The 25,399-nt window shown below is 40.5% G+C and overlaps 1 protein-coding gene across 6 annotated transcripts in view; it reads left to right on the forward strand.

Annotated features, from left to right (window-relative positions):
* MYO1C (myosin IC) overlaps positions 1-18,554 on the forward strand; it is a 78,013-nt gene extending 59,459 nt beyond the window's left edge. For all 6 annotated transcript variants that reach the window (XM_072138145.1, XM_072138150.1, XM_072138146.1 and 3 more), the window contains exons 23-32: positions 1,881-1,965; positions 6,074-6,233; positions 7,194-7,277; positions 7,679-7,772; positions 8,324-8,379; positions 8,499-8,634; positions 10,309-10,379; positions 11,132-11,229; positions 12,526-12,625; positions 16,392-18,554. In XM_072138145.1, the coding sequence (XP_071994246.1) occupies positions 1,881-1,965; positions 6,074-6,233; positions 7,194-7,277; positions 7,679-7,772; positions 8,324-8,379; positions 8,499-8,634; positions 10,309-10,379; positions 11,132-11,229; positions 12,526-12,625; positions 16,392-16,418 (911 nt within the window). In that variant the 3' untranslated portion in view covers positions 16,419-18,554. The remainder of the gene's footprint in view (positions 1-1,880; positions 1,966-6,073; positions 6,234-7,193; positions 7,278-7,678; positions 7,773-8,323; positions 8,380-8,498; positions 8,635-10,308; positions 10,380-11,131; positions 11,230-12,525; positions 12,626-16,391) is intronic.
* Positions 18,555-25,399: the final 6,845 nt, after the last annotated feature.

A 25,399-nucleotide genomic window follows, 5' to 3' on the forward strand; every position in this document is an offset into this window, starting at 1 on the left:
TCTAGTGGTTCTCAACCTTTCTAATGCTGTGACCCCACAATACAGTTCCTCATGCTGTGGTGACCCCAAACCATGCAACTCGCAGTAAAAACACAGTAAAATTGCGGCTCTGATGGCTTTAGGCGACCCCCGGTTTGGGTCGTTCAACCCCAGCTGGGGTCCCGACCCACAGGTTGAGAACCACTGTGTTATGGAAACAGGTTTGTTGGGTATATTACTGCTGTTAAAGCAGTTGTCCCAAGTTTCATTGTAATACCCTATCCATGGATTAAGGTGGTCTGTCTGTTTGGACCCCTGCAGTCCACCAGAACAAGCGTTCTGTTCTCACTAAATGATGCAGCGGTGTGCATTCTCCCGCACAATTGAGTGTTAAGATAGTCCCCGAAAAAGTACAATGCCTGGCTATCTCCACCACATCATAAACACTGAATGGAGCAGTTGGATTGCATGCTTGATCTGCTGCTCCATCATTTAGTGAGAACTGAACCCATTCTCGTGGACTGCTAGGTACATTCTCAGACTTTTTTGATCCCAGCAGCAACCCCTTTAAGCCTCTGGAGGCTGCACATCTCTTGTTGGGAGCAGACTGCCTATGATGCAGTGGTTCTCAACCATTCTAATGCTTTGACCCTGCAATACAGTTCCTCGTGTTGCGGTGACCCCAAACCATGTACAAGAATAAAACTATTATAATAATGCCCCTGTGTACAAGAATATAACTAATATAATACTGCTCCCTATGTACAAGAATGTAACTACTATAATACTGCCCCCTATGTACAAGAATGTAACTACTATAATACTGCCCCCTATGTACAAGGATAGAACTACTATAATACTGCTCCCTATGTACAAGGATATAACTACTATATAACTACTATAATACTGCCCCTATGTACAAGGATATATCTACTATAATACTGCTCCCTATGTACAAGGATATAACTACTATAATACTGCCCCCTATGTACAAGGATATAACTACTATAATACTGCTCCCTATGTACAAGGATATAACTACTATATAACTACTATAATACTGCCCCTATGTACAAGGATATAACTACTATAATACTGCTCCCTATGTACAAGGATATAACTACTATATAACTACTATAATACTGCCCCTATGTACAAGGATATATCTACTATAATACTGCTCCCTATGTACAAGGATATAACTACTATAATACTGCCCCCTATGTACAAGGATATAACTACTATAATACTGCTCCCTATGTACAAGGATATAACTACTATATAACTACTATAATACTGCTCCCTATGTACAAGGATATAACTACTATAATACTGCTCCCTATGTACAAGGATATAACTACTATATAACTACTATAATACTGCCCCTATGTACAAGGATATAACTACTATATAACTACTATAATACTGCCCCTATGAACAAGGATATATCTACTATAATACTGCTCCCTATGTACAAGGATATAACTACTATATAACTACTATAATACTGACCCTATGTACAAGGATATAACTACTATAATACTGACCCTATGTACAAGGATATAACTACTATAATACTGCGCCCTATGTACAAGGATATAACTACTATAATACTGCGCCCTATGTACAAGGATATAACTACTATAATACTGCCCCCCCCCCCTCCCTCCTGCAGTCCACAGTTCTATACTCGCGGCAAAAACGGAATAGAATCGCAACCCCAGGTTGGGAACCGCTGCTATGATGTTTCATGTGGTTTGTGTATGTATGGAACTGTCATTCATATACACAAACTTTCATTTTCTCTTGCTGGCACTAAGTCATGGGTTATGCAGCCTGTGTTTAATATGAGTAGTCGTTTTTTTTATTTGTAGTTATATAAAAAATCCTTTTTTGTGCAGCCATACAAATCCAGTCCTGGTGGCGTGGAACAGTAGGTCGTCGAAAGGCCGCACAAAGGAAGTGGGCTGTGGAAGTCGTTCGAAGGTCAGTATCGTATTGTACCATATTGAAGGCGATTCTTTTTTTTTTATACAACTCTGAATGTTTATAGCTTTATGACACCGCAGTTAGAGGAGACAAGGCTAAAGAGCAGCTTTCAGTAGTCAGGATACATGCATACATTGTTCCTGGCAGTGTACTACAACAGCCCTATGCATTTCTATGGGCTCACACACAACTGCGGTTTCCAGGGTCTCGTGTGTGAACAGACTGCCTGAGCAGGTCCTACTACTGCCCACTTTTTTTGCCATTTTGAAAACTAAAAAAAATTCAATAAAAAGGGATCAAAAGGCCGCACAGTCCTTAAATAGATGCATTGAAAATGTCTTCAAAAGTTCCAAAAAATGACATCACCCACAGCTCTGTACACAAAAGTATGAAAAAGCTATTGGCTCCAGAAGATGGCAAAAAGAAAATTAAAACATTTGTACAGCAGGTTTTCATTTTTGTAAATGTATGAAAACATTATAAAACCTATGCGAATTTGATATCCCTGTGATTGCACTGACCCAAAGAATAAAGTAGACTTGTAATTTGGGGAGTACTGTGAAATCCATAAAATCCAAGCCCACATTTTTACCAATTTCACTGCATTCAGAATTCTTTTCTCAGTACACAGCATGGAATATTGAATACTGTCACTATGAAGTTCAATTTGTTACGCAGAAAATAGAAAAATAGAAGTTATACATTTTTGAAGATGAGGAGTAAAAAAAGAATTGCAAAAACAAAAAATGCCCAGGTCTTAAAGGGGTTCATATGAATTAGTGTGTGAATCCTCAGCAAATGTTTCATTACTCAACTTCCACATTGATTGAATTGTGTTCACGCGTGAGTAATCCTAGGCGTCCGTCTTTGGATAGATTATGGAGTGTGCACATGTATGATGTAATGGAGATTAACTTCTTACCTCCGGGGTCAAACTGGAACATAAAAAGAACACCGTTAAGAACCTGGATCCTAGGAATATTGTATAGAATTAGTCTATGAATAACAATGCATAATCTGAGAATATATCATTGTAGAAATTGTTGTTACATGAAATCACTGGTCATGATTTTTTTTTTTTTGCCATTAAATGCACCATATGCCCCTTTTGTATCTTATAATAACTGGGCATTTGTGTCAACCATCATTTTAATAAGAGAGGTCTTGTCTGAAATATCCTTTGAATACTATTGTCCTTCAGATACCAATATGAGGTTTAACAGGGAAGAGCAATTGTTGTCTAGGATATAGATTTCTATACAAATTACATTTACAATATCTCCAGTAGTGGCAATTGTAGACATATAAACTATGGTTTTCAGTCAGGTTTAGGTGCAGTAATACTATGAATAACCTTGCGGCACAGACCCTTTTGGTGAGAAGTCGATACGGGCACAGCGTAAGTAATCCATTCCTAAATTGTGGACTATATTGCATCTTTCCTGCAAGACATCCACTTAGATGGCCGAGAGGAGCTCACAACATTGAGTGGATGAGCTTCCGGTGTGCTTCACCGATTGCTCCATTCATTTAAAGGAAATGGACCCCTCTACCCCTGTTTTGGATGGGGGATAACTTGTTCTGATCAGAATGCCCTTTTAATGGTTCCCTCAATGTGGCACAACATATAGTTTCTAAATCTAAAAGATGGTTTTATTTCCAGTAGCTTCAATATTCTTAAATGTTTTCTGTCCAACAGGAAATTAGGAAGACGCTAGAGCAGATGGAAGGCTTGTACTTTTATATTTGGAATGGCTATAAATATTTCTTGGGAGGACTTGAACTTCCTACAAAAGGAAGTGACCCCCGTTTTATGTTTTGTCAAAGTACAGAATGCTCCAAGATAACATGGGAAGAAGTTTATCACTGCACAAGAAATGTCTGTAAATAACGTCCACCTTCATGTTTAGACAACCACTTCACTTCTGGCAGTGGAGCTTGATGTATGAGCTTGGTTTTCTACCATCCAAAAACAAGCATTATATTAGCAAGGGATCACTTACTGATGGATCCATGCACCCCCTGACTGTGGTTATCTTATATTTGTTATCCATGGCCTCCTTCCTTCTAAAATGAACTATTTAAATTATGCTGTGACAGAGACTTGCCATGCTTGCTTTTGATTATAGATTTACTTTAACAAACTGTAAACTATTGTTAAAATGATAACCCAAGGATACAATACAGATATGCAGAGTGCATACAACATCACTACAATCTACTTCATGTAGGTGGACATGTCCTTATAGATAGCATCCTTGTGTTATCTGTTATTCAGCATGCTTCCATGGACTTCTACTCCTCCCCATGCCTCCATGGAGGCTGCTGTGATTTCATGTGATCAGATAAATACATGAAATAGATTTTGAAAATGTAAGTGGTTAAAGGACCTTAGATGACATTACCCTGGTGACATGACAAGTTTAGCCCCTTACCAACATGTGACATAATACTATGTCACATGCGGGCGCATGGAGAGGGGTCACAGGCAGAACCCTCTCCCTAGCCGGTAAGTCTTTGCTGCATATTGCAGCAAAGGCTTAGCGGTAACACCCGTGATCTGTGTCTGCACCGATCGGGGGTGTTTTCCCGCTGATCGCCGGCTTCAAAAAGAGGATCGTTGCTCCCCGTGACGTCATTGGGGAGCGGCGATCCGTTGCCATGGAAGCCTCGGGTCTGATTCGGATTAACCCAATCATTACAATCAGCACATTGTAATGAATGGGGAGTAAAATCCCCATATACATATTCTAATAAAAAAAAGGGGTTTAAAAAAAAAAAAAAAAAATTTAATAAAAAAACCCCTAAAAACTCAAATCAGCCCCCTTTCCCTAGAACAGATATAAATAAACAGTAAAATCATAAACACAATAGGGATTGCCACGTCCGAAAATGCCCGATCTATCAAAATATAGAACGGTTTTTCACTGCGTTTAACCCCGTAACGGAAAATCACCCCCCAAAAAAAAAAAAAAAAATTCTCTAAAAAGTGATCAAAAATAATAACATTGTAAACGTCATCAAAAGCCGCTAAAAAAGACACCTCCCAAAGATCCGTACACAAGTATAAAAAAGTTATTAGAGCCAGAAGACGGCAAAATCCCCCAAAAAATTTTGTACAGGTGATTTTTTAATTTTTGTAAACGTATGAAAACATTAATTTGGTATCCCCGTAATCGTACCAACCCAAAGAATAAAGTAGACATGTAGACTTGGATTTTACGGATTTCACTGTACGCCCCAAATGACAAGAGTGTGGCACAAATGCGTTTTTACCAATTTCACTGCATTTTGAATTTTTTTCCCGCTTCCCAGTACACGGCATGGAATATTAAACACCACCATTTTGAAGTGTAATTTGTTACGCAGAAAATAAGCCCTCACACAACTCTGTTATAAGTTATAGATTTTTGAAGGTGGGGAGTGAAAAATGAAAACGCAAAAACGAAAAAGGGCTGCGGCGTTAAGGGGGTTAAACAACTAAATGCCACCCTTCTTTTAGCTAAAAATTAATAGGGCTCGAAGGGATCCTGTTGCTAGCTGTATTTGTGAAAAATGTGGTGACAGATTCCCTTTAAGTCCATGTCCTAGGTAGTGTTTTGGCTATGATACGGCCACATGTATCTCTATGTCCTCACGTGGCCGGTGTTTTTATGGATCCCCATCTCCTACTCTTGGCCGTATTTGCGGCTTCACGCTCCCGTAGAAGTGTATGGGAACGTGAAAAAAATAACAATGCAACACTGGTGACATTCGTGTGCTGACCGTATTTATGGATCAGTTGCTAGGTAACACAATCATTTCACTTAACAGCCTGTCTTTTTGCAGATGATATATGGATGACGTGTAAAAACAATGGCTCCATACATATGGATCCACAGCATGTCACTGGAAAACAAAACTGTACAATTACAGCCAAAAAAACAGCTTGATAATGGGCTGTGAAAAAAAACTGAGGATAAGCTAATGTCGTATAGTTGTTGTGATCCCTTTCCGATTAAAGTTGGGAATAAATCTTAACCTGACAAAGATATAAGAGGTAACGATTGCTTTCAGAATACTGGTTATAAAAATTTTATGTTTTTGCCCTTTTTATTTTGTGTAGATTTGTCAAAGGTTTTATTTACCGCAATCAGCCCCGTTGCCCAGAGAATGAATACTTCCTGGACTACATCCGTTACTCATTCCTGATGACCCTTCATCGTAACATGCCAAAAAGTGTCTTAGACAAATCTTGGCCTGTTCCTCCGCCATCCCTACGAGAGGTAAGCAGATGGTTTAGAAACTGATCTAAAGTTTGTCACATATCTAGAATATATGGCAGATAAATAGGTAGAAGGAGCAGCACTGTGGATAACCGGATTAAATCCAATGTGGGTGCAGCCTTCAAGGAACTGACTCGGGATCCCATATGCATACAAACTCCACGGAAGGAAGCAGCACTCCAAGATAAATAGTGAATATTTATTCCACCAGTGGTAAGTGCTACGTTTCGGCTGACTCTAGCTGACTCAAGCATGAGAATGGCTGCATAGAGTCAGCCAAAACGTAGCACTTACCACTGGTGGAATAAATATTCACTATTTATCTTGGAGTGCTGCTTCCTTCCGTGGAGTTTGTGTAGAATATATGGCAGAAATACCTGATACCTTCTTAGAGTTAGAAACTTCAACAGAATGAAAACCAAAGAGAAATGTACAGAAAAAAATGGTCTACACTTTTTCTCTTGGCTATGATCAAGTCTTTAAAAGTGCAAGTAACCCTTTCTGTAGCAGCACCCAGTAATCAAAGTAGCGGGTATAAAACAGGTAAAAACCTGTACTTTCTCACGAGACTCTTAAAGTTTTTAAAGAGCTCTTTAAACATTTTTAGTAAATTCTGTACAGTTTTTGTGAACAGTTAATATTAACAATAATAATCTTCATATAATGGAATCTGTACCTTGGTACCGCTTGAGAAACTGCTCCCTATTTATTTACGGATTTAAAAAGTAATGCCATTCTGCACATAAAGGTCCCTGTTATTTGAAATCTCTCTTATTACGAATGACCTTCACAAAACTATTTAGACCTTTTAAGTTTTGGGGTATTTCTGAACTTCATCCTTCACTCATATGTATATATACTGTGCACTGAATGAATTACTATTTTGGATTTGTATTGTGACCAAATGTATTAAAGCTGGAATATTGCACAGACCGTCTTTGTATTTTATTGTTTCTTTAGGCTTCTGAGCTCCTGAGAGAAATGTGCATGAAGAACATGGTGTGGAAGTACTGCCGAAGAATCAGCCCTGAATGGAAGCAACAGGTACAACTTCATAAAAACAGACGGAACGAGAATGTATCACCTGTGTTGTATGAGAGAGACTGCAATGGTATCATTATCTTGCATCATCCTGCGTAAGCTCTGATCATCGCCTATTGTTAATGGTGTGATCCTGTGTTATCTCCATGTTAAAAGGTGTATATAGGTTCTGGTTTCTGGTCAGTGTGAAATCTGCAGGATTTTAGAATTTCATTTATAACATAAATGTCATAAAAACCAAAATGAAATCATGTAAATCTTTTAATGAACTTTCTTTCAGCAGTCAATGAACGAGCTTTGTCTGTAAAATGTGAAGTTAAAATTGTAAATTTAGCGGAAAACTATAATAATAATTGATACACTTGTACGTTAATATGTGTATGTGTCTGTTTTAATTATCGCAGCTTGAACAGAAAGTTGTTGCAAGTGAAATCTTCAAGGACAAAAAAGACAATTATCCTCAGAGCGTTCCAAGGCTTTTCCTAAACACTCGACTTGGTGAGTGATTTATATGTGCAGATACAGATCTAGTAGTGGAGTGCCAACTCCTGCCCCTTATTCTCCAGATTTTTGGTGTATTGTAGTGCAAAATGACATGTTATGCCAATGTGAACAAAACCCAAGACTTTTCTTTAAACTGTTCATTTTCTTTGCTTCATAAAAGGGATGTCTTGAAGAGAGATGCTGTGGATTTTACATACCTGGAATATGGAATTATTCTGTAGAGAATAAGTGTGTGTGTGTGTATATTTACACACACATACACACATGCACACATACATACACACTTATTCTCTACAAAATCCCAATTAATATTCCAGGGAGAGAGAGTGCAATCCTATTGTTCAGCGCTTTACAGATTATGGGGAACATATACAGAGAACCATTATTACTCTGGTTCTTATTTTATCACTTGAAACAATAGCAACAAGTCCGTGCTCACACAAGTCTACAATCTACATTGCAGAAGGGGTGACCGAGGAGGAAAAGTGACACACACGTTATGCTACTTTAATCCTTCTACCCTCTTAATTTATATTTCTTTCCAGGCAATGATGAGATCAACACAAAGATACTTCAACAATTAGAAAACCAAGCATTAACGGTATTGCACTCCTTGTTCAGAGTATTTTTTTTTTTCATTTATTTTTTGCTTTTTATCAATACAATAGTTTCCTCATTTAAATTTTAATTGCACTAACTAGAACACACATGTCTTTACAGTATGCAGTTCCTGTGGTCAAATATGACAGAAAAGGTTACAAGCCCCGGAGGAGACAACTCCTGCTCTCTCAGAACGCTGCTTACCTTATAGAAGAAGCCAAATTAAAGCAGAGGATTGATTATGCCAATTTGACAGGTTTGATTTTGCTCAGTTTACTGTCATAGTGGTCTGGTACTGCCCAGGTCACTTGGCATGACATGCTCCAAGTGTTGGCCAGTGATTACCCAGTTTGTTCATGGCATGAGAACCCTATGGACAGAACTAAATTATTAAGCATTAAAGTTATGGGAAGGGAAGAATATTAAGCAGTGTGCTTTGTTGTGTATATCTATTGTGAGATCCGCACACAGTATACAGAACATCTGTAACGGGCCACTGGTCTGCACCAGCCATTCCTACGTTAATAATTTTCTCAGAGGAGTTTTGACAAGTTGGTTGCATAACGTTCATTACAAACCATCCCTGTATTATTCCCCAGCTGCTAATTGGTAATCTAGTTAATTGTACTTTAATTGGAATTGGCGCACCTCAAATGTCTGGAAGATTTGGATCATTAGTTGACATATTATCAAGAACAATGATTTGTCCTTTTGTGCTGAAGTCTCTCATGTCTAAATGTGGAGCATTATATTTTCCTGTGTTAATTATCTGTTCTCCAATGAGCCGTGATCATAATGAGTCAGTTTGTTACTGTTTCCAATCACGAAACGTTTAGCTTTTCTTTTTTTTTTTTTTGGCATATTTAAAGGTGAGGGCTTTCCAGGAGACGGTCTGTTCTATTGTTTTATAGTCGCTGGGAAGCGCTTGCTTTTCCCATCTGCTAGGGTTCAGTGTGATCAGATTAGTGGCTAAGGTTTTCTCTGCAGAACAAGTGAATTGAGTGCTTAGGAGTAATGGTCCTTTGATTACTTCTTGGAAATGTACTGCCATGTGCCTTAATCTAGCATTTCAATCATACTATTAAGTTTTCATATTCTCAATGTATCCTTAATAATTTTCAACAAATCACTTGACTAATATATCAGGGGGTGACTTACTCTGCCTCCCTGGGAGGTTTTGTCTTCTCCGGGCCGCGTGTCCATTTGGGGATGTCATGGTGGAGAGCGGATGAGGAAAGCTATCCAGAGCGTAGAGGCTTTGCTGGAGCATAAAGGCCTGGCCTGCCAGGTTTACTATAGTCTACGCCGGAAAAGCGGAAGAGACTATAACAAAAAAGTTATTTTTTTTTTTTTTTATAGTTAGTGGCTACAGCATTATAGTTGTAGAGTCTGAGATGTAGCTCTCTGAGCATTGTCTGACCTTGAGATGATTTCATTGAGGAGTCCACTCATGGGAACATTGACAACCATCTTTTATCTGCTTGAAAATAATCTAATTAAAGACGAACCCAAGTGCAATCGGCAAGTCACAATGTTTCTAAGCGAGAAGGAAAGGTCTAGCAGGATTGTACCTAGATATTCCCTTTTACAGTCTCTGCATTGGTAGCATGAAATCAAAACATTCAAGTTGAACCACCATGCAAAGGAATTTTATTTTTATCCATGTGCTATTTGTTAGTCTCAAGAACACAGTCCCGTGTATCTCTGCCCAAGCCATAAAAAGTGGAGATGACCCTTCATCGTGTAACCTGTAACACGCCAGCTCTGGATGTCTTTCCTTCTGCTCAATGCTGTAATGTTGTATTCACCAAGTACACTCCTGGTCTATGTGGATACAGGAATATTGTGTATCATCACCAATAACCATTTCACTGTGTTTAGTGACTAGTCCGAAGAGCTCACACTTTGTTTCTGAATGTTTGTGTTTCAGGAATCTCTGTCAGCAGTCTGAGTGACAACCTCTTTGTTCTCCATGTTAAATGTGAAGACAACAAGCAAAAGGTAGAGGACTGTTATTATGTATTGATTCGGTATCCTCCTTTTATACCTGTTCAGTTATATGTAACTTATATGCATACAAATAACTCTACAAATAACATTTACAGGGTGACAAATGACATCCTATACTCCTTGCACAATGGTTTTCATTGAGTCAGTAGTATAAAATGTCCCTGCCCAGCCACTGGTCACCACATGGTGGAATTTATATTACATTTAGGGACATTACTAAAAAATAAATGAAAAATCAGACCAATGTCATTGAAAAGAAGTGCTTGGGCAGCCGATGGCGCTTGTGACTTTGTACGGTCTAGATACATGTTCTTACCCTCTGCTATGAAGTTTTATGAAGTTGCTTGAATTTATTTTGCGTCAAAATTTAATTTATTTGTGACCAGAATTTCCAATCTGTTATAAGTTTTGCTGTAATATGTTGTATAAATGGTGACCTAATAGTTCAGTATAATATGGTTAAAAAGGGACCTGGGGAATTGACATTTTACCATAAAAGAACAGAATGTGCAATGTGATTTTATACTGGTTTGTAAAACACATAAATGCGTCATGACCGAAGATAGTGCAGTCCCAGGGGACCTCTGCAGCCATCGCCTCCGTAACGCTCTCCCCTTAATGTCTGTCTTTTAATGGTTTCAGTCTATGTCCACATAGAAAAGCATAAAGCCGATCTGTGATAAGCTTTGTGGAAGCGATGTGTGTGTGAAGTATGCTTTTATAATTAGGATTTCTGTCTCCAGGGAGATGTGGTGCTGCAGAGCGATCACGTGATCGAGACACTAACAAAACTTGCCATAGTAGCCGAGAAATTCAACAATATCAACATTAATCAGGGCAGGTACGTGGATCACATGCGTCACTGCAGATTTATTTCACTTAAGATATTGTCTTATGTCGTCTGTTCCCACATGTTGACTGCAAAAACTGCATTTATGTTTAATTTTTTTTTCTTTCTACAGCAGATATTTGATATTACTATATAAAATTCTTAGTTTTGCAGGTATTTTATGCTTTCCGAAGCTCCAATGTTGCACACTCTCCTCATATCAGAAATGGAAGGCTCCTACAGACTATAAATGCATGCTTGGTTGGATGCACATGCACCACTATAGATGGTTTCACAACCACTGATTTGCCTTTTATTAGACATTACTTTATTCTATATACTTGGATACAAAGCCATCCCTGGTTTCCATGCCCTGTTCTCGGCATACCTGTGCTCAGCAATTTCCACTATTAATAACAGAATTGAAACAGATGGTTAATTCTATGGGGGACAAAAAGTGAATAGATTATTATTACCCTATTACCCTTCTGTATTTAGTTTTCAATATTTGCTCCTTAAATGGGGAGAGTAATGTAAAGCCCAGATGTAGGTGTGAACTGTGCCCAATGCTGCATTCTCAGGAACATATGCGGACATATGCTCGCAATGGAGAGGAGTGGTGGTGACCCCTTCCCCTTCCATAGCAATGTATGGCGATACCGTATAGCTCTGTGCGCCCATTGCCGGTCTATGGGGGACTTATGTATGGCCGCAGGCTTGCGTTCGTATATACGTCCCCCCGCGGTTTTGTGAATGCAGCCGAAGGCCATGAACGTGTTCAGCTCATGGAAACCGTGTTGTTCCAATCCCACAGACTAAACACATAGACAGGACAGGAATATAAATATATGACATCATATACAGGAATATAATGCAAGGAACTGCAGCACTGCAAGTTCTCCCATCCTGTGCAATGTTTTTAGTCTGTGAAATTGGACCAGCATAAGGGGCAGTTTCCATGGGCTGTATACGTTTGTCCGTAGCCGCCCTTACAGGAGGGCAATCACACCCTCTCACTGACAAGTTGACACATCAGAAAAGATGCAAATGTTCACTAATACTATCCTGTTTGGGGCAATGGAGCTACCACTGATCTATTCATTTCCATTGTCAAGGTTAGTTTCTTTGTGAATGTCATTGTTAAGTGTCCTGGAACTCTGTACTGACTGGTGACTGCCTTCTCTCTCAGAAGCAAAGGTGCCAGTCATACACAGTATTCAGAGTTGGAGGACTTGTATTTTATGTATCTTTTATTGGCTACACTGTTAATGTATAATATATTTATGGTTGTTTTTTTTTCTTTCGCAGCATCAAGTTTACTGTAGGTCAAGGTAAAGAAGGAATCATCGACTTTACAGCAGGCTCAGAACTGCTGATAGCAAAAGCCAAAAATGGACATTTGTCTGTGGTAAGGACTCTTCACGTTTTGATAAAACTGCCTGTAATATTCATGATTGATGCAGATTATGACGAGCTTTGCATGAATGTACATATGTTGTAACCACTGGGTGTAACCAATTGGTGTAAAATATTTTGCTTGCCCTTTTCAGTGACATACACAAATGATCTCTGGGTTATTTACACTTCTATCAAAACCATGTTTGAGGGGAGCCCTTGTCTAATCTGTCACAATGACCCTGTGCTTTTAGCCTTAGGTTATAGATTAAATCCTCATTATGCCACTGTCCTTAAAGGGGTTGTCCAGTGTGATGAACCCCCACTCTCAAGTTCAATCACAGTGTGCCTACACTAGGCAGCCTCGCAAATCGGTCCTTGAGCTCCGCCCACTTATGCAAAATGGCGTACTTACACTATTTCTACTCCTCTAGCACACAGCAACTAATTCTGTCAGGGAAACCAAATGCAGACACTACACACCACGCAGGCACAGTCCAGAGGGCACACAACCACTCTATGTACCCCCCTGCCACTTATGTGCTTATGGGATGTTACTGCACAGAGTCACTCTACTCCCCGATACAGTCACTCATTTATTCCATACACTTCTTTGCTGCCACCATTCGCAATTATGGCTTACGAGGCACCTACACCAGGACCCCACACACACCCTAGATACACACTTCTAGGTGCCGTATAGTTCACCTGGACCCACACGGTCTATAGCTACTGTTAGCACACACTCTCGGTCTTAGCGGTAGTTCACCTCTCCAGAGTTATGGGAACGTATAGAGCACAAGAAAAAACTTATTAAAAGACCATTTAATATGCAAAAAGGTACAATGCTTGTAGGTTACAAAAATGTTGAAATAAACAGACAAACATAAAAAATAAAAACCGTAAAAGAAAAACTGTCCTCTTTAGAATTAGATTGGTGTTGAGATCTCCGGGGAGAACAGTTTAAACCCTGGACAGTTCTACAAAACTAGTTGTATCTCCTTGCAACTCACCCTGATTGTATGCTGGCATGTTGTCTTGTATAACCACGTAATCCGCTCAATTAGTTATGTTAGAGGGGCGTGGCTAGACCTGAATAAAGGGTGAAAGTTAGGGACATATTTCCTAATTATTTTATATTATCTTCCATGGGTCTCCTAAGGAGAAGATCTGCCCAGCATATGTACCAGCATGAATTAACAAATCCAACAATATTAAACACCATTATGAAATTCTGGCCCAAATGCTGGCCCAATTGTCTAATTTTCTTCGCGCCCCAACTTCGAAATCTTTGGTGCTCAACACCCCAGGCATATCGGAGGCTGATACACAGATTCGTTGACCAGAAATTGAAATACTTTATTTATGACCAGGTTTTCTTTGAAATATCATTTTGCCATATTCTTAAGCAGCCGTTTTAAGGCACATAGCAAAATAAACAAACCTGTGAAGATACCGGATAGCCTGTAACACTTAACATTTTCTATTTGTGTGACAGAGAAAACACAGAGGGGGGTATGTTTGTCCAGGGACTAGGTGCTGGAGAAGGGGGTTATTATGTTCGCCTCTCCCTTTCTCCTGCCCTGCCTTCCATCACTGCCAGCTTCTGTTTGTATTCAATAAGTTTCACTGCAGTAGCAGAAGCGTGGGTGTAGCAGCACCTCACCCAAACCTCAGACTTCAAACAGAAGCTGTATACCCCAGTCATGGGAGCGGGGATAGAGATAAGTGTAAGTTCTTTATTTATTTATTTTTCTAAAGACTACCCCCCCCCCCCAATATTATTTTGGTACAACACCTTTAATTAAAGTTACCTGGGTTGTTGCAACAAAATGTTCCCTTACACCTCACCTCTGCTGTTATACCGTATGTATGGATATTATATAGACCCCTTAAAATTTTTCAATTTTTTCACTTTTCATTCTTTTTTTTCTTTTTTTTTTGCTCTTTAATGTGCACTCTGCACCCCATCTTTACAGAAAAAAAAGAAATGTAAATATTTTTGCTAATTTATTAAGAAGAACTGAAATATCACATGATCATAAGTATTCAGACCCTTTGCTCAGTATTGAGTAGAAGCGGGTTTTTACCTAGGACAGATATGAGTCTTGGGAATGATGCAACAAGTCTTTCACATCGGGATTTGGGGATCCTCTTCCTTGCAGATCCTCTCCAGTTCCCTCGGGTTAGATGGTGAACTTTGTGAACAGCTATTTTCAAGTCTCTCCTGAGATGCTCATTTGGGGTTAGGTTACAGAGTTGTTCTGAAGCCACTGCTTAGGATCTTAATGGAAGGTGAACCTTCAGCCCAGTCTGAGGTCCAGAGCACTTTGGAAGGGATTTTCTTTTAGGATATCTCTGTATTTGTCCACAGTTATCTTTCCTTCAACTGAAACAAGTTGTCTGGTCCCTGCAGCTGAAAAACGCCCCCATAGAATGATGCTGCCACCACCATGTGTCACTGTTGGGATTGTATTTAGCGGGTGATGAAAAGTGCCTTGTTTTCTCCACACATACCACCAAAAGGTTCAGTCTTCCTCTCGTCTGACCAATGAATCTTGTACCTTCTCCTATAATTGCTTCATGTGGCTTGACAGCCAGGTTGAGGAAGAGTTGGTGTGTCACCCCAAACTTCTTCTATTTAAAGGAAACCTACCATTTCAAATGGTAGGTTTAAGCTGTAAACACCGAGCACCAGCTCAGGGTGAGCTGGTGCCGGTGCTTAGCTTCGTTAGTGTTAAAACCGCGGTATCGCGGTTTTAACACTTTTTAAACTTTATAGCATAAACTGCTTCGGCGCTGCGTGCGCACGATCGTCCGCGCGCCTACATAGGAAATGCCGCAGGCGTTGCGCGCGCACGGTCGCGCACAGTCGCGCACAGCGCCGAAGCGGCTTCTGCTATAAAGTTTAAAAAGTGTTAAAACCGCGGTATCGCTAACGAAACGAAACTAAGCACCGGCACCAGCTCACCCTGAGCTGGTGCTCGGTGTTTACAGCTTAAACCTACCATTTGAAATGGTAGGTTTCCTTTAAGGATTATGGAGGCCACTGTGCTCTTGGGGTTGAATGTTGAAGAAAATATTTTGTAACATTGGCCAGATATTTGCCTTGCCACAATTCTCTACACAAGTCTCTAAGCTCCTTGGGCAGTTCCTTAGACCTTATGATTTTCATGTGCTCTGACATTTACTGTGAGCTATAAGATCTTGTATATACAGGTGCATGCTTTTGCTAATCAAGTCTATTAGAGTCTGGCTGTGTTTAATCAAAACTGATTAGAGTAGAACCATCTCAAGGAGGATCAGAAGAAAATGGACAGCATGTGAGTTAAATATGAATGTCACAGAAAATGGTCTTAATACTTATGACCATGTGATATTTCATTTTCTTGTTCAATAAATAAAACTGAAAAGTAGATATTTTTGGTTATTTTCTCTGTAAGGATGGGGGCAAAGTGTACATTAATGAGCAAAAAAGAAACTTTTTTTGATCTTACCAATTGGCTGCAAGGAAAGCGAGTGATAAATGTAAAGGTGTTTGAATACTTTCTGTATCCACGGTATGGGGATAGGTACTAGAACTGGCAATCAAAAGCAGAGGGAAATAGTCTGTTTGTTCTGTGAAATAAAAGGCCAAAGACTTCTAGAATCGGCTTGTTTTTTATGCTCCGCTGAGGGGCTTCCATAGTATAAATACTTGTCTCATTCAACTGTTAAGATGCAGATACCTGTATAAATATAATATAAATCATGTAAAATGTTCTTTTTGTTTTGTACAGGTCGCTCCCCGGCTGAATTCCCGATGATGAAGATTACAATTCAATAGGAATCTGGACTACAACCAAACTGACATTTTCACGTTACACTTTCTCGCCCCACTTGTTGAACAAAATACCTGCTTTTTATATTTTATAGTTACCAAAGACCTGCGCTGCTTAAAATAAGGAAAGAAATCATTTTATATATTTGTGAAAGTCAAATATTTTATTTTATTTTTTAACTTGCTTTGCACAGTTGCGCCCCTCCTCCCCTTCTCCTTTATACTGTTTCTGCGGGAGGAATCGGGGGGGATTTCTCCACTGAGGTGGTGGGCTCTAGCCTCCGTATATGAGGAAGAGGAAGGTAGATTACTATTAGTCTCTTACCCTAACACCACAGAGGCCTTGTCCACTTTGCAGGCATAACCGGCTACAGATTTGGTTTTAGACACAGAAATATTAATTTAAAGGACTACATTACAGGAAACCTATTTATGCAATCTTAATTTCGGGTAAGATAAGCCGATTTTATAGCTTTTATTCTACTTCAGATGTTATTCTTGGAAAAGCCTTATTGTAAACCAGAGAAATCCAAAGCCATATGTAAATGCACGGACAACCCTCGTCACTGTCTATCCGAGGAATTGTCCACTGCAAGAGTTCATGTTTGTAAATGTAAGACATACTAAAATGTGCAATATATATATATTGTGTAGGGCACCTTAACTAACGTTTGTTATACAAAGAGAAATCCTAATTTTTTTTTTCTCACCAATTTTCTTTTAATATCTGCAATTCACATTTGTAGACTGCTGGTTTCCCAGATGTTGCTACATAGGTCTATGTATTATCATGGTGTGGATCGTTGGGTTAATCTGTAAAGCGGAAATGTTGTACTTGTTGTTTGAAGGAATTGTGTATTCAATAGGAGGTTGGAATGTGCACAGGAGACCTGGGGGGAATAAGGGAAGTGAGATGAGTGCCACTGTGAGGGTCTACACAATATTGCGCCATTTTCATGCATAGACCTCTTAAAAAAAAAAAGTGCTTTCCTGGCATCTTAAACGTATCAGGAGAGCTTGCAGATCCTCTTTATGGTGGTTTTACACAGTTATTTTTCTTTTAGAAAACATTTGTTAACCAAATCTGAAAGTGGATTCTAAAGGAGTGGGGAATATACCGGAAGGACTTTTACTACTTCTTTCTACTTTATCCATTTCAGGATTCTCTCTAGCGTGCAGTGGTGGTTTTTCCCCCCAAACCACTGTGTGTAAAACCTCTTCTAAAGGGGTTGTCCAGAGGTTGAAAAACATGTCTGCTTTCTTCCTCCTGGCCATGGTTTGTGTTGGTGTTGCAGTTCAGCTCCCTTCATGTCTATGCAGAGGAGTTGCAATATTAGCACTACCAATGGTCAGAGTTGGCAGACATGTTTTTCAACCTCAGGACAACCCCTTTAATATTCATTATTAGGTGCTAACAGCCCTCAGGGTCAATGGGATATAGTATGTTTTATGGTTTCTATAAATGTATGACGTCTATAAACAGACCAAGTCCCATCATTTGTCTACATGTAGTTGTACAAAAGCTTTTGTGAGTAGTCATTCTTCACCACTGATGCTCTGACCAAGAGGATATGTATTTTTTTATTTTATACAATTTGTGTTCGCTTTGGTATTCCTTGTATATTTTGTTTTGGCCTCATGGGAGGTTGAGATGTTAAGCTTGTGAACCAAAGTTCATCCAGTTACACTGCCATGTCCATTGGAAGAGAACCACAACTTCAGAACATTGCAAGTCTATAGAGACATTTTATCATTCATTTCTGTTTGTTTTAACAATGTTTTAATGTGTTACCCCTCTATTGCTTCTTAACCGAATGTAGACACACTACAGATTGGTGGCTCTGCCATGTTTCTTATTTTCACATTTCAGATGCTGTGACTTAAAGTATATCCTTCACTTGTATATAATGGAGCCTCGCATCCTCTGATGTCCTCAGCTCAATGAGACACAATTCTCCATTATGCAAACAGAACTGCCTCCTTGGGTGACAGATATGCTTTGAGTTGACTGGTTACCACCACCCGGTTCGGTCTTTCTTCTGAATAGGTGTAAGAGAAAATGCTTTAACATCTGTGATTGCATTTGTGCCTTTCCACCAATAAATCTGCAGTTAATAACCAATGTGTTATCTGTTAGTATATAATACAAGGTCATTCTCTGCCTGGTTCTATAAGGATACTATGGTGTCTACGCACATGAGATTAAATGGGTATTTCAGGACTTTATATTTATTCACCAATCCTTGGGATAGGTCATCCATTATCAGAATGGCTTGATGCTGACAGCTGGCACCCCCAAAGATCCACTATATGAAGCCTTCACAACACAGGACCATGATGCAATGTGAAGAGGCCCTTGTCCATTTGTTCCCATTTCAGCAAATAAATGTTATATTTTGTATAATGAAAAGTTATACGATTTTCCAATATACTTTCTGTATCAATTCCTCAGTTTTCTACATCTCTGCTTGCTTTCCTTCTATAGAAAGTTTCATTGTTTACATCTAGTGAACACTGGTGCACGGCTCGTAATAACCCAAAGCTGTGATCACTCACCTGTGTGACCATGGTCAGGTTTCTGTTCACCAGAAATAATCATAGAAGCTTTATATAGAAGGACAGCAAGCAGAGATCTAGAGAACTGTAAGGAATTGATACAGAAAGTATATTGGAAAATTGTATAACTTTTCATCATACAAACAATGACATTAATTTGCCGAAATGCGGTTAACCCTTTAAGTGATTTAAGGCCAACCTGCAATACCAATCCCTACCACTATATAATGTATTTGCACTGTGCTCAGCAGACCGTTTGGAAACATGGCAAAATATTGCAGATAGTGGAGCAGCGTGTGGAGTCCAATAGAGTTTTACATCCTTTGCCCACAAATGTTCAGAAATTGCACAGATCTGCACCTGCTAAGTAAGTTTGACCTTATTTACGCCTATGGACTTTTGATAGAATGGTGTGGAAAAAATATATAGTTACAAGACAATCCCTTGTAAAGGCTATGGAAACCTTTTGTGAAAATTCAATAGACGCATATAATGCCTGGTTCCATTCATAAAATAAGATGTGCTATGCTGTATTTTGCACTAAGCTTTTGTTGTCATGCATCCATAAATCAGAGTTTCCAAATAATGTACCTGACCAAAGAAATCCAAGACAAAGCACACAATTTATATTGTAAATAAAAGCATACATTTATTGGAGAACAGATCTAAAACCACATAATAAAGAGGAACAACTCTGAGAAAATAAAGATCCACGTAAGATCACAATGGGGGGGACATGTATCAGTTTTTTTTTTCTTAGGTGAATTTTTGAGACGTTTGGAAGTTTTTTTTGCGCCTGTATGATCATAGCTTTTTTTCCTATCTAGAGAGGCGCAAATTTTGGCTTCTTTTTGAGACTTTTTGTTGCAAATGTCTCAAATCCACATGGACACAAGCCACGTGAGGGGGTTATAGACAGGAGAGGACACTAGGCATGTGAGGGGGTTATAGACAGGAGAGGACACTAGGCATGTGAGGGGGTTATAGACAGGAGAGGATACAAGCCACTTGAGGGGGTTATAGACAGGAGAGGACACTAGGCATGTGAGGGGGTTATAGACAGGAGAGGATACAAGCCACTTGAGGGGGTTATAGACAGGACAGGATACAAGCCACGTGAGGGGGTTATAGACAGACAGGACAGGATACAAGCCACGTGAAGGGGGTTATAGACAGGAGAGGACACAAGCCACGTGAGGGGGTTATATACAGGAGAGGACACAAGCCACGTGAGGGGGTTATATACAGGAGAGGACCCTAGGCACGTGAGGGGGTTATATGCAGGAGAGGACACAAGCCACGTGAGGGGGTTATAGACAGGAGAGGACACAAGCCACGTGAGGGGGTTATAGACAGGAGAGGACACAAGCCACGTGAGGGGGTTATATGCAGGAGAGGACACAAGCCACGTGAGGGGGTTATATGCAGGAGAGGACACTAGGCACGTGAGGGGGTTATATGCAGGAGAGGACACTAGCCACGTGAGGGGGTTATATGCAGGAGAGGACACTAGCCACGTGAGGGGGTTATATGCAGGAGAGGACACTAGCCACGTGAGGGGGTTATATACAGGAGAGGACACTAGCCACGTGAGGGGGTTATATGCAGGAGAGGACACTAGCCACGTGAGGGGGTTATATGCAGGAGAGGACACTAGCCACGTGAGGGGGTTATATGCAGGAGAGGACACTAGCCACGTGAGGGGGTTATATGCAGGAGAGGACACTAGCCACGTGAGGGGGTTATATACAGGAGAGGACACAAGCCACGTGAGGGGGTTATATACAGGAGAGGACACAAGCCACGTGAGGGGATTATATACAGGAGAGGACACAAGCCACGTGTGGGGATTATATACAGGAGAGGACACAAGCCACGTGTGGGGGGTTATATACAGGAGAGGACACAAGCCACGTGTGGGGGGGTTATATACAGGAGAGGACACAAGCCACGTGTGGGGGGTTATATACAGGAGAGGACACAAGCCACGTGTGGGGGGTTATATACAGGAGAGGACACAAGCCACGTGTGGAGGGTTATATACAGGAGAGGACACAAGCCACGTGTGGAGGGTTATATACAGGAGAGGACACAAGCCACGTGTGGAGGGTTATATACAGGAGAGGACACAAGCCACGTGTGGAGGGTTATATACAGGAGAGGACACAAGCCATGTGTGGAGGGTTATATACAGGAGCAGGCACTACTGGAAATTTTGGATTTGAGGCAGTGTCCTGCATTTTAAAGCCCTCTAGTCACACCCCTGGGAGATGACAACATATGAGGCTGCAGTCACACATTGCATTTTGAAGCACTACATTACAACAGCGGAGGAGAGGTAAATTGCCTAATTACATTACTGTTAACATTTGCATTTACAAAACGCATAGTAAATGTGATGTTAACGCATGCGTTAACGTGGTGTTTATGTTGTGTTTTCTGCTGAAGAGCCTGGAAGGTACTTAGTTTATTTATAGATTTTTTTTTTTTATGTTTTTTTTTCACTGGGGGCAGGGGGCGGCTGCTAGCGCTCTCAATTTCTTCAACTGCCTTGCACACGGGGCTGTTACCCGACCTATCTGGTGGAAGAAACAGGACTGCTCACAGTTAAAGTGCACCTACGATAAAATAGACATCTCCATTCTTTGTAAGTGGAAAAAAAAATTGTCATTGTATGAAATATTTCCCCACTGTATGCTTCGTCTTTTCTGGAGAGAGGATATAGCTGAATCCAGAATTGGCATACATTTCAATTTGGTTTCAACACTGATTATTTAGATTGGTGCACAATGGGGGAGATCAATCAAGCTATCTGGCCCAAAATATTGGAGAATAAAAGCGAGACTATGGAATTAGCTAGGTCTTTTATAAAGGGTTTTACAGTTTTTCATTACTTTCCCAACTAGTATGAAAAAACTGGGGTCTATTATTTCTGCTCAGTGAACAGCGCTGAGGCCCACCGGTCCCTGGTCCCAGCGTACATGCTCCATGTGTACACTTGTGCCTGGTGCTCGGGTAGCCTTGCAGGTCGTCTAGCACACAGACCTTGCTGATGTTAATGGTTTTTAAAGACTTATAGGGGCTATAGTACTCATACAGCCCAGGGCCCATGACGGTCTTAATCCTCCCCTGGACGCGATACTTGGGTGCCTCTCGCCTCATTTAAATGTGACTGACGTTCATCATCTGGATCCATATTGTTCACGATAAATTGGCTATCAGGGTGGGATGTGACTAAAGATCACCCACTTCTTTGCATTTCTGTGACTCTTACAGTCTCTCTGTTACAACCTGCTGATGATACCCTGTGACCCCTAAAGCTCAGTGACCACTTTCATCTGTGAACGTCCTGCTTGAATCCGCGCAATGATGAGGAACTGATGATCAATTCTAAAGTGCCAACTTGATCTCATTATGTCAAAATGTGATCAGCATGATGAGGAGGACTTTTAAAATTCCAAATCTAAGTGAACCAGAAAATCTTGGGTGCATTTTATGGATCCAGCACCTGTTGTGCATTTTTCTGTTATGCTCCTTGTTAGAGAACTGAAAGCTGTGCAAAAAGTAAGGAAACATTGAACAGATTTATACGTACATTCAAAATTTTAGAGAAGATCACAATAATGTCACCTGTAAAGATCATTGCATTTCAGGTTCATCCAGAAATGTCACCCTCCAGGCAGATCCCTAACTGTATGTGAGTAGTGTATATCCCAGTCTCTCTTTATATAACTATTATTGTAGAGTCCTATATAAACACCGCGCTGTAGAATACCTGTCAACTGACGCAATAACTTATTTTTGTTGTTTCCCAACATGAAGAAAAGTCATTCTGGAAAAGGAAAAGCTTTTAGAAGGTGTTAAACAACTTTTGTGTGGAGAAATCTGACTGGTTTTTCTGGTACATGGTGGACTCTTGGTTTAAGTCCTTCTGCAGACAGACGTGTCCATTCATAGGGGCAAGGTCCATTGTTTGCAGACTGTGTAGCGCTGGTCTACAAGCAGATTCCTGTCAGAGTTTTGTGCTCTAACAGTCTTCCCTCCTGTCAATGGCGTTTGAGATCCATGCCAATGACAGAAGCGTAGGCTGTCCGAGCCGCAAACTCTGACAGGAATAGGTCCTGCAGTTGGCTGGAGCACATCCCTGATTGGCCACTTTTTTAACTCTCTTGCGACTCTTTAGAAAAGTGAAGGCATGGGGACACCCTGCCTGCTGAATGTACCTGCAATCCTTGTGCAGGTTATAGCTGAATTCAGCTGTGGGTCAGATATACTAAGAGGCTGGAAAACATGAGGGGCTTCAGTGGCTACCTAACAGTTAACATGTAAATTTTACCAATAATTAAAAGTAAACACTAAATGCAGGAAACTGTGGTAGAATTTCAACCCCCAAAAGTTTATTAACTGTTCTGTACTACTATTAAATGCTGCCCTACAAAACACAGCCCTCGTATGGCTATGTTGCCAAAAAAAGTGGTGGATTGATAAAATAATTGGCTTCTGAAAGGTTTAAGGCTCATTTAGACAAACCTGTCCATTGCACATTTCCGAAAAATGTGGACAGTTTATATCTGTGTATAGTCCATCAGCGACGTAACTATGAGCTGTAGGGCCCCATAGCAAACTTCTAAATGGGGCCCCTTAAAAAATAGAAATATTTGTGTGCTCACATATGTGGGTTACAATCACACATGTACATACATACATCATACACAGATACAGCATAAACATACACTCATCGGCCACTTTATTAGGTACACCATGCTAGTAACGGGTTGGACCCCCTTTTGCCTTCAGAACTGCCTCAGTTCTTCGTGGCATAGATTCAACAAGGTGCTGGAAGCATTCCTCAGAGATTTGGGTCCATATTGACATGATGGCATCACACAGTTTTGTCGGCTGCACATCCATGATGCGAATCTCCCGTTCCACCACATCCCAAAGATGCTCTATTGGATTGAGATCTGGTGACTGTGGAGGCCATTTGAGTACAGTGACCTCATTGTCATGTTCAAGAAACCAGTCTGAGATGATTCCAGCTTTATGACATGGCGCATTATCCTGCTGAAAGTAGCCATCAGATGTTGGGTCCATTGTGGTCATAAAGGGATGGACATGGTCAGCAACAATACTCAGGTAGGCTGTGGCGTTGCAACGATGCTCAATTGGTACCAAGGGGCCCAAAGAGTGCCAAGAAAATATTCCCCACACCATGACACCACCACCACCAGCCTGAACCGTTGATACAAGGCAGGATGGATCCATGCTTTCATGTTGTTGACGCCAAATTCTGACCCTACCATCCGAATGTCGCAGCAGAAATCGAGACTCATCAGACCAGGCAACGTTTTTCCAATCTTCTACTGTCCAATTTCGATGAGCTTGTGCAAATTGTAGCCTCAGTTTCCTGTTCTTAGCTGAAAGGAGTGGCACCCGGTGTGGTCTTCTGCTGCTGTAGCCCATCTGCCTCAAAGTTCGACGTACTGTGCGTTCAGAGATGCTCTTCTGCCTACCTTGGTTGTAACGGGTGGCGATTTGAGTCACTGTTGCCTTTCTATCAGCTCGAACCAGTCTGCCCATTCTCCTCTGACATCAACAAGGCATTTCCGCCCACAGAACTGCTGCTCACTGGATGTTTTTTCTTTTTCGGAACATTCTCTGTAAACCCTAGAGATGGTTGTGCGTGAAAATCCCAGTAGATCAGCACTTTCTGAAATACTCAGACCAGCCCTTCTGGCACCAACAACCATGCCACGTTCAAAGGCACTCAAATCACCTTTCTTCCCCATACTGATGCTCGGTTTGAACTGCAGGAGATTGTCTTGACCATGTCTACATGCCTAAATGCCGCCATGTGATTGGCTGATTAGAAATTAAGTGTTAACGAGCAGTTGGACAGGTGTACCTAATAAAGTGGCCAGTGAGTGTACATATAGTATATACATACAGTATATATAATACATGCACTACCTTATATACACACACGTGTGTGATGTGTGTGTGTGTATCATATACATATACACACCCAAAACCCCAGATGCTAGGGCCCCTTGACACTGTGGACCCCATAGCAGCTGCTAACGCTGATACCACTGTAGTTACGCCCCTGCTGTCCGTATTGTATCCACATACATTTTTTTCATGAATGGATTACTAATGTTTTTTTCTGCCCTGCCCAGTTGGTTATCTAACAACATTTGAGAAAAAACGGACCCCATACCGATGCCATCCGTGTGCCATTGTTTGTTTTATGCAGATCCATTGACTTCTATGGAGGTCCTTGGTCTGCATGTGAGAAAAAAATATTGCATGCTGCAATTTTTTTTCTCACAATATACACATTGATTCAATAAATAAAAGGACATGTGAACACAATGGGTCATTATTATACTATCCACAAAAAAACGGATA

This window comes from Engystomops pustulosus, chromosome 2 (assembly GCF_040894005.1).
Source record: "Engystomops pustulosus chromosome 2, aEngPut4.maternal, whole genome shotgun sequence".
In the NCBI taxonomy this organism is placed as follows: domain Eukaryota; kingdom Metazoa; phylum Chordata; class Amphibia; order Anura; family Leptodactylidae; genus Engystomops; species Engystomops pustulosus.